The 16173-nt window shown below is 46.3% G+C and overlaps 1 protein-coding gene across 8 annotated transcripts in view; it reads left to right on the forward strand.

The window, feature by feature from the left end:
- Positions 1–16173, forward strand: part of USP40 (ubiquitin specific peptidase 40) — a 660245-nt gene that overhangs the window by 325877 nt on the left and 318195 nt on the right. For all 8 annotated transcript variants that reach the window (XM_078681394.1, XM_078681396.1, XM_078681399.1 and 5 more), the window contains exon 25: positions 2724–2798. In XM_078681394.1, coding sequence (XP_078537520.1) covers positions 2724–2798 — 75 coding nt within the window. The remainder of the gene's footprint in view (positions 1–2723; positions 2799–16173) is intronic.

Here is a 16173-nt window from a genome sequence, read left to right on the forward strand (position 1 = left end):
CCAGTCCAGGCGAGAGGGTATCTGTGCCGTGCCCCATCTAGCCAATAGTGCCTCTTTGGCCATTTCTAAAGTCAGACTAATTGCTCTGCTGCAGCAAGATCTAAGGGGATACATCAAGGCATTGGGGAGCCCTAGGAATATCCATGAGGGGAATTTGGGTAAATCCGTGTGGTATATGTCGTCTATGTCCTGAAGAATTACCTCCCAGCATTCCTGTATCTTCAAGCATGACCAAAAAATATGAGGGAGCGTGCCCGGGTGACCACAAAGACTCCAGCAATGCCCATTCCCTCCCGGTTTCCATTGTTCTTGCTAGCGTGTAGTACCAATGATGTGCAATTTTCAAAAACATATCTTTGCCCGCGGTACTGCACGAGGAGGCTCTGGCCCTATGTATAATATCATGCCATTCCTTGGGGGAGAGCTTGCGTTCCATTTCAGATTGCCACCTATGCTGGGCTGGAGATGTACTGTGCTGCCTGAGGGTGTTTAAAAAGGCATAAATATCTGACAGCAGCCGTTTATCTGATGTTTTAGTAATGTACCATTTCTCCAAATTTGTTAAAAAGCGACCTGCAAGGGGTCGTATCTGTGGTTGGGGTACCCAATGACTGAAAGCCTTTTTGGACCTTTTTATTGAAAGTTTCGGTCCAAACAATTACCAAAGTAATTCATAACCATAAACCTCAACATGACATACATCGATTCCATTATCAACCCCTCGAAGTTTGGCCTTGACATAAACACACTGTTCGGCGTGTCTTCACCCGCACAGATCAACCTTACATAGTCCATTTCCAGCCATTATTACCCCCATTCTATCCCACATCTGCTGACTTTCAGATGGTGTTCTAGGTCACCGTCTTTGGTCGCCATCCTTGGGCATCACACTTCCAAATTGTTTGGACAGCCCCCAACTTGGTGCACTAGTTTTTCTGTTATGATGCACTAATCCATTTTGGAATCCATTCTCATAATGTTGGTAGTGTGGTGCGTCCCCATCTGTGGATCAAATCTTGTTGAGCTACCAGCAGGGCCATGTTGCAGATACGCAGTGCATATTGGTTCAGAGTCTGATACCCCTACGTTCCCATGACCACCAACTGTGGGGAGATATCCACTGTTACATATAATACCCCTGAGATTCTGCAGCCAACCCCATCCCAGTAGAACCGGATCGTGGTGCAGTTTTTTCCAGATTGTATGAAGTTATGTGCCTTTCTGCCCACCTGTGAACAGAGCTCTGAGTAAGAGAATACAGAATAACATGGATTTAGTATAGTTAAGCTTATAGAGCCATTTTAGCTGATTCAACTGGAACCCTGCTCCTATTGCCACCTCATGGGGTAACGGCACGCATCTCCCCAGTAGTCATCTTCTAATCTGCCCAGATCACTTCCCTTTTTCCCCCACGGGCGTCCTGCAATGGGAGGCGGCTCCAGACATATTCTTGGTTTCACAAGAGCATGGGGTGGGTGTTGAGTCTCTTGTCAAAGTACACCAACAACAAAGACACGAAAGAGGGAGAGGGTTCCCCACTTGACTAAATTGTTGTGTGTAACATTTCTGAGGAAGAGTGAAGCAGGAAAAGTGCAACGGGTTTTACTTACACCACAGAGAGGCCTATTTGGGTATCCTTCACACCCTAAATTTTTTTCCAATACAAAGAACCTCATAAATACTTTGGGGAAGCCTTGCAGTTCACATTGCAGCTTGGGCTTTGCTCCAGCCCTCCATCTTAGGTACCACTGCAGTGCAGAAAATCAAAACGGACTCCTATGCGTTCACTGACACCTGTACCACACAGTCCACACACTTGCTGCATTTACATGTCACTTACACTCACAAGTCACCTATGTCCCACACGAATAGAGAAAATGACCTGGTGACAGTGGACTTGCAGGCCAATAAAAAAAAATAGGCGTGACTGTTAGGCAATTCTGCCTGGCAGGCGATAATTAAAAAGGCCACTATCATCTGTTACTGCACCACTGTAGACTAGTGAGCCGATGGTATCTCACTCTCATTAAAGGAATGTACACAATGGTGCCACAGATGTGGTCTCTGTGCCAGATTGTGTGTCACAGGAATCACTCTATGCACCATGACTGTCGTCTGTGCTGAGGTGAAAACCAGTAAACTCACATAAATTCGCAATGGGGAACCCATTACAGGGGTGCATTTTCTCTAGAGCCATGCTGGGGACCGTTTTGCTCCCAGCAAGTAAAATATGTAAAACCATGTTGTTGTTCTCCTAAGGAATTTCAAGAATTAGATGGTCCTGTTTTGTTTCTGGTCTTCTGTGCAGCTTCAGCCCTAACTAGCCCATCATGTTGCATAAACGGCTTCATCAGCCACTTTCGCTTGCATTTCTTTCATTTTATTTGCTGATCCGAGTTGGATTGGAAAATAAAAAGGAAAAAAACAGCGGTGCCATTTTGTAGGTGCTTGCATGTGGGGGGTGAGAGCCCACATAGTGACGGAATATGCTTTCCCCCCCTGATTCAGCCATTAAGGAAACTGTACAGCATGGCTATGATGAATTGGCAAAGCCAATATGTACCAAAAGTGAGAACCATTGCCTTTGCAATTAAATGTGTGGCATCGAATTATGTAATAATGAGCACCATTTGTTGCCCTCATACTATCTGTCACATTTTCCTGCATCCTCCATTGAACATGTACCACTTTTCTGTGTGTGATACTGATCTTCATGTCCACAGATGGCATCCCTAAAGGATTTGAAGATCTGCAGTGGGGATACTCTGGTTGTCACTGAAGGGAGACTCGCTCCAAAGGTGAGTGGTCTTGCTATCTTGTCCTCTATCCAAAGATTTGTTTTAATATTTCTATCATCATTCAGTTCTAAAACGCTCTTCATCAGTTTCTTCATAAAGTCCATCTTGTTCCAGATTAATGTTTCATAACATAATAAAGTCATGTACTTTGCATATTTGAGATACACAAATTAACTTCCTACTGGCATTTACTTATGGCAGCGTACCCTTTTCAGCTTTTAGTTACTCTTTTCATGGTGTGTGGCCCTGTACGATTTGTTTGTTGTGATTACATACTTTGTATATGTTTTTTCAGTTCATATATTTTTCACCACATGCGGGGAAGCACAGATAAGACACTGCATGAACATTACTGAGAATGATAGTGACAGCACCGAGAACAAAAGAGAAAGAAGAGACTGCGGATAACAGGAGAGAGCAAGCGCACAGAGTAAAAAGATACCGCACTGACAAAAATTGATTGTCCAAAAATGGATAGTGAGAAGTATGAGAGATGAAGCATTCAGTAGAAAAGAAGGCAACACGAATCACAGAGGGGAGAGTTCAGAATAGGTAGTACCCAAGATACAAGATTGGAAGCACAGGACAAGTAAAACAGAAATCAATGTTGTTAAGGTAGTTCAAAGAAAACCAGATCCATTTTATATGCTGTCTAAGAGCACAAATGTAGGGCTGAAGAATTTAACCGTGTCTATGGGAGCAAGCGATAATGTGCATTAAAACTTACAAAACATTCTTCCTGCAACTGGAAGAAACATGTTCGAGGCATATGAGCTGCAGATTCTACACTTTGCATTAGATCACCACCTAGTGTTGGGCTCGGATAATTGCATTTTGTTGTCGTCTTGAAAGAAGTCTTTGTAGTCACGAGATAGGTGACTCCTCCCTTGGACGATAGTGCGCATGGGCATCAGCTCCATCCTTAGATTGGTTTTTTTCGCCACTGGGTACGGATGCAACTTTTCTGCTCCGGTTCTAAAATCTACTTTTCAAAGACTTAGACACGCAAAACTTTCTAAAAACGTTAACATCATAGACTCGACTTCATCACTTCGATTCCGGTCGTCGACGCGGGCCGTTTGGCCTACCCACGTGGTGAGGCCTACACCTCATGGAAGGGACACCATTCAAAAAAATGCCCCGTGTGTGGAGCAAAATTTCCACACAGCGACCATCACGGGGTGTGTAACCTGTGTCGAGCTGCACAGCTTGTGCGTCCTTTCGATCCAAGAAGACCATTCGAGATCGGATGGCCCGTCGACGCGACATGCAGAGATCAGCTCCGGAACCCGTGGATATCTTCGACGAAGGTCCATGTGTCCCCGAGGAAGATTCCGATGATCTCCAGATCGTATCTGAGGCAGATGACTCCGATGAATCCATACCATCAGGTCAACGCGTGAGTACGACTGCCCCTACCCCAGCCCCAACTCATAAACCAAAGGCTAAGGTCAAAACTCTGCCTTCGGGGCCCAGTCGAGACCGAGACATTGCTTCGAAAGCCCCGCCATCGAGCCTGGCTCCAAAGAAAATATTAAAGCCTTCCGGTAGCTCCATACTGAGCAAACCGCACGTGCCGATACTACCGGGTTCCGAAAAAGACTCAGAAACCGTTGACTCCTAAAGACAATACGGCACCGAAACTAATGAAGCCTGCTTCCACCCCAAAATCTTCGGTGTCGAAACCTACAAAGCCTGCTTCCGATGCCTCCAAGCCCTCAAACCAGGCCTCGGCTCCGAAAACAATACCTTCTGTGCCGAAAAGTACGCCAAAGGACTATACAACAACTCCTAAGGCTAAAGACAAACAGAAAAACACACAAGATGATGGACGCAATGTTGCACAATGGCAAAACATTCACCCCCAGTCACAGATCTGGGTTTAAATCATTGTTATTTTGTTATTTTGCTCACCAAGCCACCCCAGTTCAGACATGACCATATGCAAATCATTCTTGACCCTGTGCCTCATGGGAACAGTCCAGCTCGAACTGCCAAGCCATGTCTTTCCTTAACCGGAATCAAGCATCCTAGGACCGGTTTCTGGCTATCAGCCTTCTTCAGTCAGGATAGCTTGACTCCAGTGGCGTAGTGAGCACGGGACCCACGTCTGGGCATAGACTTCCCACATAGGGTGAACAGCAAAACACACAAGATGATGGACGAAATGTTGCACAATGGTAAAACATTCACTCCCAGTCACATATCTGGGTTTAACCCATCGTTATTTTGCTCACCAAGCCACCCCAGTTCAGACATGACCATATGCAAATGGTTGTTTTTGCATTTATGAAGACAAACAGAAACTAGGCCCGGAGCCGAAAAAATCAGCGCCGAAAGCAATTTCTCAAGAAGAGCTTTTAGACCTGATCCTTTGCAAAAAAGGATATACATAGATCCAGAAAAAAGACACGTTTCCACTATGCCACATAGGAAGAGGAAGATAGATACAGCACCTTCAACTCCAGTGCCTGTCAAGAAGAGATTCTCTCACCTCACCTATGCACCCTTCTTAACACCTCACCTCAAATTTCACCTGCTCGTTCACCACAAAATTCTCCACCTCAATCTTCACCTCTACAGACACCTCCTCAAAATGAAGATGAGTATAACATAGAGGATGGGGAGACCCAGATGAGCCCTTTCCCTATCCTGCTGATATACCAGACTGGGAATATCCAAACCCACAAGATGTACCAGATATCCCTCGCACATACATATCCATCCAAACCATCTCCTCCTGAAGATAATATTGAGTTTGGACATCTAATTAATAGGGCTGCCATCTATCATAATGTAAAAATGCACTCAGATGAGGCAGAGGAAGATTTTTTGTTAGACACTTTTGAGCAATCACAAAAAAACTGTTCAAATATTACCCATGATTAAAGGGGTCATTAATCATGCCCCAGAAGTGTTTAAAGATCCAGTACAAGCTAGGATCATAAACCCAGAAATAGAAAAAAGTACAGGTCTGCTCCTGGGGATCCTGCTTACATTAAAAGTCAGCTATCCTTAGATTCCCTAGTCGTGTCAAATGCTAGAAAAAGAGCAAATTCACATCAGGTGAGGCACCACCTCCTAATAAGGAATCAAAAATAATAGATGCTTCAGGCAAAAGGATGTACAAAAGGGGGTGGTGATGGACGGAGCATCTGAACCAATCAAACACTCACACCCAGTCAACAGATCTGGGTTTAATCCATCACTGTTCTTTAGCCCACTCTGCCACCCCAGTTCAGACATGGCCATATGCAAATCAGTCTGACCCTGTGCCTCACGTGAACAGTCCAGCCCGAACTGCCAAGCCATGACTTCCCTGGACCGAAAACAAGCTTCCTAGGATCGGTTTCTGGCATTTCAGCCGTCTTCAGCCAGGCTTGCTTGAATCCAGTGGCAAAGTGAGCAAGGGATTCACATCTGAGCATACCCTGCCAACTTATGGCGAACAAGGCAGAAAGGCATGGCTTGGCAGTTCAGGCTGGACTGTTCCCATGAGGCACAGGGTCAGACTGATTTGCATATGGCCATGTCTGAACTGGAGTGGCAGAGTAAGCTAAAGAACGGTGATGGGTTAAACCCAGATCTGTTGACTGTTCACCACCCCCTTTTGTACCGAAAACTCCACCTAAGCAGGAGGAAACTAAAACCCCTCCTAAAGCTAAAGGCGACACACCAAAGCACCACTCTGAGCCTAAGTCCTCGGTACTGAAAAAAGACAGTGGATCAAAAGAACTGTTTCATCCAGATCCACCGGATCCAAAACAAAAAACACTCCATATCGACTCCGTTACCGGTCAGGTCACTACTATACCACCTAAAAAGAGGAAATTGGACACCTCAGAGACTCCTGAGATACCCTTGAAGAAAAAAGACTCAGCCACTTAACCTATGAGGCTTTTCTCTCCACCTCCAAATCTTCCAAACATAATACTCTCTCCAGCGCCTCCTCTTTCACCTGCACCACAAGATGATGATGAGGATATAAGGGGTGGGGATGAGAACAGAGACCACCACATGATAATGATGATACTGATGATGACATCCACAGTATTCCACCTCATGACTTTTGGGAAGATTATAATGTCCCAGATCTACCTGAGCTGGATGTATATCCCTCTAGGTCATCCCCTCCAGATGACATCATAGGGTTTGCTCAATTAATAAATAGAGTTGCACAATATTGACCTCCATGAACGCTGTTTTGATCAACTAAAGATCCTACTTTCCCTTCCGTGTCAGAAGGGAACCACTAAATTAAATGTCCCCTGCCAGAAATGGTATAACAAAAAATGCAGGGAGGCCCATAGCCATCTTATCAAGGCAGTTAAAGCCCGGAACAAGGATGCAGTTAAAGCAGCTAGGTTGCTGTACAGGAAAACACAGTGGGAAGCAAAACGGGAGTGGGAGGATATGTATTGGTCGGACCTATTGGCTGCCTCCACTTCGAATAACCCGAAAGGATTTTGGGATTTAGTAAAGTGGGGGAAGGACCCAGATTCACGCACCCCCTCTAACCACGTGCCCCCCGAAGCTTGGGTTACCTTCTATGCGGCACAATTTTGTGCTGCAAATACTAATCCCCCACGCACACCGGGTGAGGCGCTTTTGCCATCTATTTGTGTGGAGAAACTTATTTTTTCGGAAATCGAAGTGGAGTTAGCACTTGGTTTGACCCAGCGGGGGAAAGCGCCAGGGATGGACCTCATCCCTGCCGATCTGTTTAAAGGTAGTCCTGCTGTTTGGGTGCCATATATAGCTAAGATTGCTAATGCAATAGCCAAAGTAGCCAGAATTCCCAAGTCATGGAAGAGGGCGGAGATACTCCCAATATGTAAAAAAGGAGATAGGTCGAATCCGGGCAACTATCGCCCGATTAGTCTCATTGACTCCATTCAAAAAATCATTGCACGCATGGTTCTGGGCAGGGTCCAAGGCTGGATTGAACTAGAGCACATACTATCTCCCATGCAGGCGGGCTTCAGATCGGGAACGAGCACCATCAACCAGGTGTTCAGATTTTGTCTGATCTACTGGAAGGTGGTTTTGCTTGGCGGTGGTACCATCTTTGCTGCGTTCATCGATCTGAAGTCTGCCTTCGACCTAGTACCGAGGGACAAACTGTGGGGTGTCTTGAGGGAATTAGGAATACCCCTGGAGCTACTCGACCTAATAGTTAAAATGTATGACGACAACTATGCAAGGGTGCGGTGGGGTGGACAGGGACAAGTGACGGAACCTTTTCCCGTAACTCGAGGTGTCCGTCAGGGGTGCGTCCTGGCGCCCACACTCTTCCTTTTATTCATAGATCGGGTGGTCAAATTTTTTACAGACACCCCCACTGATGCCCCTTTGTTGGCAGGGACAAGGTTCCCTATGCTCATCTTCGCCAATGACACCCTACTCCTCTCAAGAACACGAAGCGGACTACAGCGGGCGTTGGACCGCTTCGAGGAGTTCTGTGCCATTAATGAACTTAAGGTAAACGTGGGCAAAACCAAGTTTATGGTCCTCACAAGGAACCATCCTGTCCGGAGCTCAGTAAGCATGAGTGGAGCCAACCTGGAACAAGTTGAGACTATGACATACTTGGGGGTTACTCTTGACCGTCGTCTGGGATGGAAAGATCAAGTCGGTGCCCAACAGCTTAAGCTTGCCCGACTTACTGGTTGTTTATTGAATGAGCAAAAGAGATCAATTACAAAAAGGGTTACCCCAGCACTTAAGATTTACGATACTAAGATTAATTCAGCAATCTTATACGGTGCTGATCTTTGGGGTTACTTGGATCTCTCTAGCCTATTTAAAACACAGTGTAAGTTTCTACGGAACCTGATAGGATTACCCCAATCAACCCCATCAATTCCCCTCTGTTTAGATCTGGGCTGTCTTCCCATCGATGAGATGGCCAGATTTAGATTGGTGGCTTTCTGGAGACGCATATGGACCTCCCCCGATCTTACCCTTTTCGCCAAGGAATTGGCTGAAGTCAGGTCAATCGGGGGCTCTGGGAGAATCCCTTGGCTTCTAACGGTAAAAAACATTCTAGTAGATATGGGGCTCGAACAGTTGTGGATATCTCCTAGTACTAGCGCTTTTCCCTCTAAACCGGAATTCAAGGCATTGTATTGGGCATCGCTCCGCCAAATACGTGTCTCAGCCTCCAGCTCCACTAGTCTCACGGGAAGGTTTCTGACCTTCAAGTTGGACCCCTCCCGTGAGTCATACTGGGATGTCATTACTAAACCGCTAGACAAGAAACTCTACCATCAGTTTCGGGTAGGAGCTTTGCCACTAAACAGTTTCACAAATAAGTGGTCTAATGGGGCTACTGAATTTTGTAGATGGTGTCCATGTTACAAGGAAACGGAGGGCCATTTTCTGTTTGCTTGCCCTAATTACAAAGCACTGCGAACTAAATGGCTAAAACCCCTGTTTCAGCGCCTCCCCTTTAGAAAGTCTGTAGAGGCAGTTTGGACTTTAAGAACCAACACCTCTGAGGTGATTGTGGTGAGCCTAGCCAAATTCCTAGGGTGGGCTTGGATTATCAGGTCAACAAAGTAGATACTTTTTTGGTTGGAGCCTCCGTTGCCCTCTTTTTTAAGATCAACTGTTTTTCCCCCTCTTCAAAATAGAATAACAATGTATTATGCAACCTGTACTAGGAATGGTTTTGTTTAATTGTATTTACTAAATCTTTTGTATTTTATAATTTTCTGATGTTTTTGTCAGGTTTGTCTTTGTATTCCATGTAGTTTAATAATATTTTAATAATTTTTTAAACATGGTCCTGTTTTGTTTTGCTTAGTCCTTTTTCTCCGTCTAGTTATTGTATTAAGTCGATGTTGGGGTATTTTTCAAATTATAATTATTTCATATGTATTCTGTTAAGATTATCTGAAAATTTGGAATTTTATTAACATGTTACAGTGTGTCTTTTATGATTTTTTAAATCGAAATAAAGACTATAAACCTGAACCTATAAACCTGAGTTGCACAATATCATGGGGTGCAACTCCACTCAGACCCTTTGGAGGAAGTTTTTGTTATTAGAGACTTTCGTTCTCGCAGCCTCAAAAATCAACAAATACTCTTCCTATGCTAAAAGGGATGATTAAACATGCCCCTGAAGTTTTTTAAGATCCAGTCATGGCTAGAGAGGTCAATCCTAGAATTGAAAAGCAATATAAACCAGCTCCAAGCAATCCAGCTTACATTAAGGGTCAACTCCCTCTAGATTCACAAGTAGTTTCAAATATTCGTAAACTGGCAAATTCCCAAACCACAGGCTATGCCCTTCCGCCAGACAAAGAGTCTAAACTATTGGACACATCTGGTAACAGGGTTGCGTCACAGGCGGCACATTTTTGGCGTATTGCTAATTCACAAACTTTACTAGCAAGGTATGACAGGGCCCAATGTGATAAGCTTGAGAAGCTCATGCAACATCTTCCAGACCAATATAAAACCAAGGCAAATGATCTCATACAAGAAGGAAAGTTGATCAAAAATACCTCTATTAAATGTGCCCTGGATGCAGCCGATGCAGCATCTCGCACAATTAATACAAGTGTGTTACTACGCAGATGTGCGTGGTTAAACATATCGAGTTTTAAGGAGGAGGTGCAGTCTACCATCCTCAATCAACCTTTGGATCAGGAACACTTGTTTGGACCTACTGTGGACACCTCTTTGGAAAAGATAAGAAATGACACAGAAACAGCCAAATCTATGGGGGCTCTACAGGCGACAACTTGTAGAGGTTCCTTTAGTCGCTCCTTTTATAGAGGCGCCTCCAAAACCATTGGCACAGAAAACACCTCTTCCACTTATAAAAGCCCCACTCAAACCTCCCCTAACAAAGGAAATTTTAGAGGGACTTACAGAGGCAATAACAACGGAGGGAGAGGACGTGGTTCTACCACCCGCAAGTCCCCCACCACAAAACAGTGACTTCCCTCCACTCCCCCCAGACCATTCCACTCCGGTCAGAGGAAGACTATCACAGTTCCTTCCTATCTGGAATTCCATCACCACAGACAGCTGGGTGGGACAAATTATCCAGTATGGTTACTGCCTGGAACTCCCCTCTACCCTCCATCCCACATACCTCTCAAACCACGTCTGATGTCTACAGAACATCTCATGCTTCTAATGCAGGAGGTCTCTCTCTCTTGCAAAAGCATGCAATAGAACCGGTTCCCCTACATCATCAAGGTACTGGGGTTTACTCTCTTTATTTCCTCATTCCAAAAAAGGACGGCACTCTCAGGCCAATATTAGACCTCAGACCGTTAAACCTGTACATACAATCGGACCACTTCCACATGGTCACTCTCCAACAGGTCCTCCCGCTGCTCCAACAAGGCAACTTACTTGCCACTCTAGAGCTCAAGGACGCCTACTTCCACATTTCTATTCACCCTGCTCACAGGTAATACCTACGGTTCGTAGTGGACGGACAACATTACTAATTCAAAGTCCTTCCATTCGGAGTCACAACAGCACCCAGAGTCTTCACAAAATGTCTTGCAGTGGTAGCAGCCCACTTAAGAAGACAACACATTCATGTGTTTCCTTACCTAGACGACTGACTCATAATAGTCAAGTCACGCAGCATTTGTGTTCAACAAACACACAACAAACACACAACACAATTCAGATGCTGCACAACTTATGATTCACAATAAACCTCACAGTCACATCTCCAACCGTCCCACACCCAACAATATCTAGGTGCAACAATAGATACTTCCAAAGCCCTTGCACACCTCAATCCGGGCAGGATAGCCAGTATGCAAGCTCTCATAGCAAAATTTCAACCACAACACTCTCTACCAGCTCAAGTGTTCATGCAACTAATAAGGATGATGGCCCCTTGCATCTTAATTGTCCCTTACGCAAGACTCCAGATGCGTCCATTACTGGAATGTATAACAGTGGAACCAAGCTCAAGGTCAATTTACGGATCTGGTGTTGGTGGACAGCCGCACATATCACTCGCATATCAAACAAAATCTTTCCAGAGGGCGGCCATGCTTGGATCCGGTTCCACAAATAGTGCTAATAGCGGACGCATTGCTCACCAGCTGGGGAGCTCCTCTCCTAAACCATACCATTCAGGGTATGTGGACCCCTCAACAGAAACTCCTCAACGTCAATCACCTGGAGTTACTGGCCATATTTCTCACTCTAAAATCATTTCAGATACACCTCATAGGCATAGCTGTCCTCATCCGGACAGACAACATGACAGCAATGTACTATATACAAAAACTGGGGGGGCACACACTCTGCAGCTTTCACGCCTAGCACAAAGCAAATGGAGATGGGCCATTCTTCAAAAGATATACCTCTTATCAAAGCATCTACCTGGGATACACAATCACATTGCGGATCTGCGCAGTCGTCAACAACAGCAGATTCATGAATGGGAACTTCATCCGCAAGTTCTTCATCGGTTTTTTCAGATGTGGTGCCACCCAGACCTAGATCTGTTTGCCACACATTTAAACACAAAATGCCCAAGCTTTGCCTCCAGGTATCCACACCCACTGTCCAAAGGCAATGTGATATGGATGAACTGGTCAGGCAGATTTACATACGCTTTTCCGCCTCTCCCGCTCATTCCGTTACTGGTGCACAGGCTCAACCAGTCTCTCACAATGATCCTGGTTGCTCCAACGTGGGCCCCTCAGTCATGGTACACAACACTGCTGGAACTCTCAATAGTTCCACACCAAAAGTTGCACCTTTCCCCAAAGCTTCTCACACAGAGCCATGGAGAGATAAGACATCCAGATCCAGCTCAAATGAACCTAGCAATCTAGCTCCTGAAACCTTAGAGTTTGGTTACCTCAATCTCCCAACAGACTGCATGAACATAATTAAAGAGGCTAGACGTCCTACCACTAGAGCATGCTATGCAGCTAAATGGAAACGATTCGTAATTTACTGCAATAACAATATAATCAATCCACTAGATGCTTCAATTCAAAACATTATTTGTTATCTCCTGCATCTACAAAGATGTAATCTGGCATACACATCCATACGAGTACATCTTACTGCGATACCTACAAAACAAGACACTTGTCATTGTTTAGGGTACCTGCCATCAAAGCACTCATGGAAGGCCTTAAAAGGATAATTCCTCCCAGAATTCCATCCTCTCTGGTATGGAATCTAAACATTGTCCTTACTGGGCTCATGGGTCCCCGATTTGAACCTTTACATAGATGTGAGTTACAGTTTCTCACATAGAAAGTAGTTTTCCTTGTGGCGATCACTTCTCTTAGAAGAGTAAGTGAACTCCAGGCATTAACCATACAAGAACCATTTTTGCAAATACATCACAACAAAGTGGTTCTAAGGACAAACCCTACATTATTACCTAAAGTAGTTTCGGCTTTTCACCTTAACCAATCTGTTGAGCTCCCAGTCTTTTTTCCTCCACCAGACTCAGTAGCAGAATGGGTTCTTCATACGCTTGACATCAAAAGAGCTATTCTTTACTACTTTGAAAGGACAAAAACTTTCAGGAAAACTAAACAACTTTTTGTAGCTTTTTCACCACCGCATAAAGGCAATCCTATATAAAAAGCTGGAATTGCCGGGTTGAACGTTAAATGCATCCAATTATGCTACCAAAAAGCAAAGCGTACAGTATCCTTTCCCCCTAGAGCGCATTCCACACGCAAGTGAGGGACATCCATGCCATTCTTAGGAAACATCCCCATCAAGGACATTTGCAAAGCTGCAACATGGTCTACACAGCATACTTTCACAAAACACTACTGTGTAGATGTGTAGGCAAAACAACAAGCTAATTGGGCCAGGCTGTACTAAGAACACTTTTTCAAACTACTGCATCACATACAGGTAGCCACCGCTAACGGGGTAACTGCTGTATAGTGTATCCACAAGTGTACGCTCTACAGCTCATATGCCTCGAACGGAAAATGCTATGTTCGAGGCATATGGGCTGCAGATGGTACATTTATGAATAGATCGCCATCTGGTGTTGGGCTCAGATGATTGCACTTGTTTTTCTCTTGGAGAAGTCTTTTGTAGTCACGAGGCTGGTGACTCCTCCCTTGGGTGATAGTGTGCATGGGCATCGGCTCCATCCTTAGATTGTTTTTTTCCGCCATCAGGTTTGGATGAGGATCGTAGCGCTCCGGATCGACTTCCAAAAAGGAGTTATATTTCGGCGCATATTCCCTTTCCAATTTGACGGTATTGTTTATCGAGCGCGAATTCATTCACATTTCGACGCGTTTCGACGCCAACAAGAGAAAATTCCAACTCTACGTCGACGAGACCGGGAGGCCTATCTCGACGTAGTCCAGCCCGGAGTCCATGGAAAGGACTCCATTCAAGAAATGTCCAACGTGTGGTGCTAAATTCCCACACAAGGACCTACACGAGGTGTGCAACCTCTGTTTATCACCTGCCCACGAATCCAGGGACTGCGAAGCCTGTGCGGCTTTCTCCTCCAAGTCGACGATTAGAAACCGTCGAGCCCGAAGACACGAGATGTGGAGGATGGAGTCAGATGCAATCCCGGAACTGTTCGAGGTCCAACACCCTGAGGAGGAAGAAGAAGATTAGGACGGGTCGGAATCGAATGAGTCTGAAGTTGAAGAAGTCGACGTTCATCAAACCGTGAGTGACGACGTCCCTTTACCGAAAAACCGACCCCGGTTGGTGTCGACCCCGCCTTCGAGCCCGGTCAGACAACCGAAAAAAGTTTCCGACGCCCCGCCTTCCGGCTCGGAACCGAAACGCTCGGTCTCCCACCATGTCGGATCCGAGAAACGGTCGACATCGACACCGAAGCTCCATACCAAAGAGAGCTTGCAGTCTAAACATTCCATGTCGAAACCGAAACATGCTTCGACGTCGAAGACTTCCTCGACACCGAAAAAACCCGACTCGAGCAAACTCTCGGTGCCGAAAACACATCACACCGAGACGCAGAAGCAAAAGCACCTTTCGGACCCAAAGACTTCGGTACCGACACAAGAGCAACAAACCGATCCAAAACAAAAGACTTTGTTTATTGATCCACAAACTGGCAAGGTGGTGACAAAACTTCCTAAAAAGAGGAAGACTCAGCCATTGGAGGACAAAGTCCCTCCTCCTAAAAAGAGAACAATGGGGACAAATACAACTCCTCCCCTTTCTCCACAGCCTATGGACACACCCTCTTCTCCTCTTCCTCATACTCTGCCAGCTATTCCTCCACCTACACCACGCCCATCTACACCTCAAACAGATGTAGAAAGTGACACAGGGGATGGGGACCTTCCTAGGGATGATTACTAAGTATGGGCGAAAATTGAATTCGCAATCCGCGAATTTGCGTATTTTTGTTTTTTTGCGTGTTCGCGGGGGTTTATGTGTGTTCGTGGTTTTTTTTGCGTGTTCGCGGGCCGCTTGCATGCCGAAGTTACCCATGCGGTTGTGTATGGGCACAGCACCCTCTGGTTCATCACTGCCATCCTCTGGTTCATCACTGCCACCCTCTGGTTCATCACTGCCACCCTCTGCTTCACCCCTGCCACCCTCTGCTTCACCCCTGCCACCCTTTGGTTCACCCCTGCCACCTTCTGGTTCACCCCTGCCACCTTCTGGTTCACCCCTGCCACCTTCTGGTTCACCCCTGCCACCCTCTGGTTCACCCCTGCCACCCTCTGGTTCACCCCTGCCACCCTCTGGTTCAGCACTGTCACCCTCTGGTTCACCACTGCCACCCTCTGGTTCAGCACTGCCACCCTCTGGTTCAGCACTGCCACCCTCTGGTTCACCCCTGCCACCCTCTGGTTCACCCCTGCCACCCTCTGGTTCACCACTGCCACCCTCTGGTTCACCACTGCCACCCTCTGGTTCACCACTGCCACCCTCTGGTTCACCACTGCCACCCTCTGGTTCACCACTGCCACCCTCTGGTTCATCACAGCACCCTCTGGTTCACCCCTGCCACCCTCTGGTTCACCCCTGCCACCCTCTGGTTCAGCACTGTCACCCTCTGGTTCACGACTGCCACCCTCTGGTACATCACAGCACCTCTGGTTCACCACTGCCACCCTCTGGTTAACCACTGCCACCCTCTGGTTAACCACTGCCACCCTCTGGCTCACCACTGCCACCCTCTGGCTCACCACTGCCACCCTCTGGCTCACCACTGCCACCCTCTGGCTCACCACTGCCACCCTCTGGTTCACCCCTGCCACCCTCTGGTTCACCCCTGCCACCCTCTGGTTCACCACTGCCACCCTCTGGTTCACCACTGCCACCCTCTGGTTCACCCCTGCCACCCTCTGGTTCACCCCTGCCACCCTCTGGTTCTCCACTGCCACCTTCTGGTTCA

This window comes from Lissotriton helveticus, chromosome 3_1 (genome assembly GCF_964261635.1).
Source record: "Lissotriton helveticus chromosome 3_1, aLisHel1.1, whole genome shotgun sequence".
Taxonomy (NCBI): domain Eukaryota; kingdom Metazoa; phylum Chordata; class Amphibia; order Caudata; family Salamandridae; genus Lissotriton; species Lissotriton helveticus.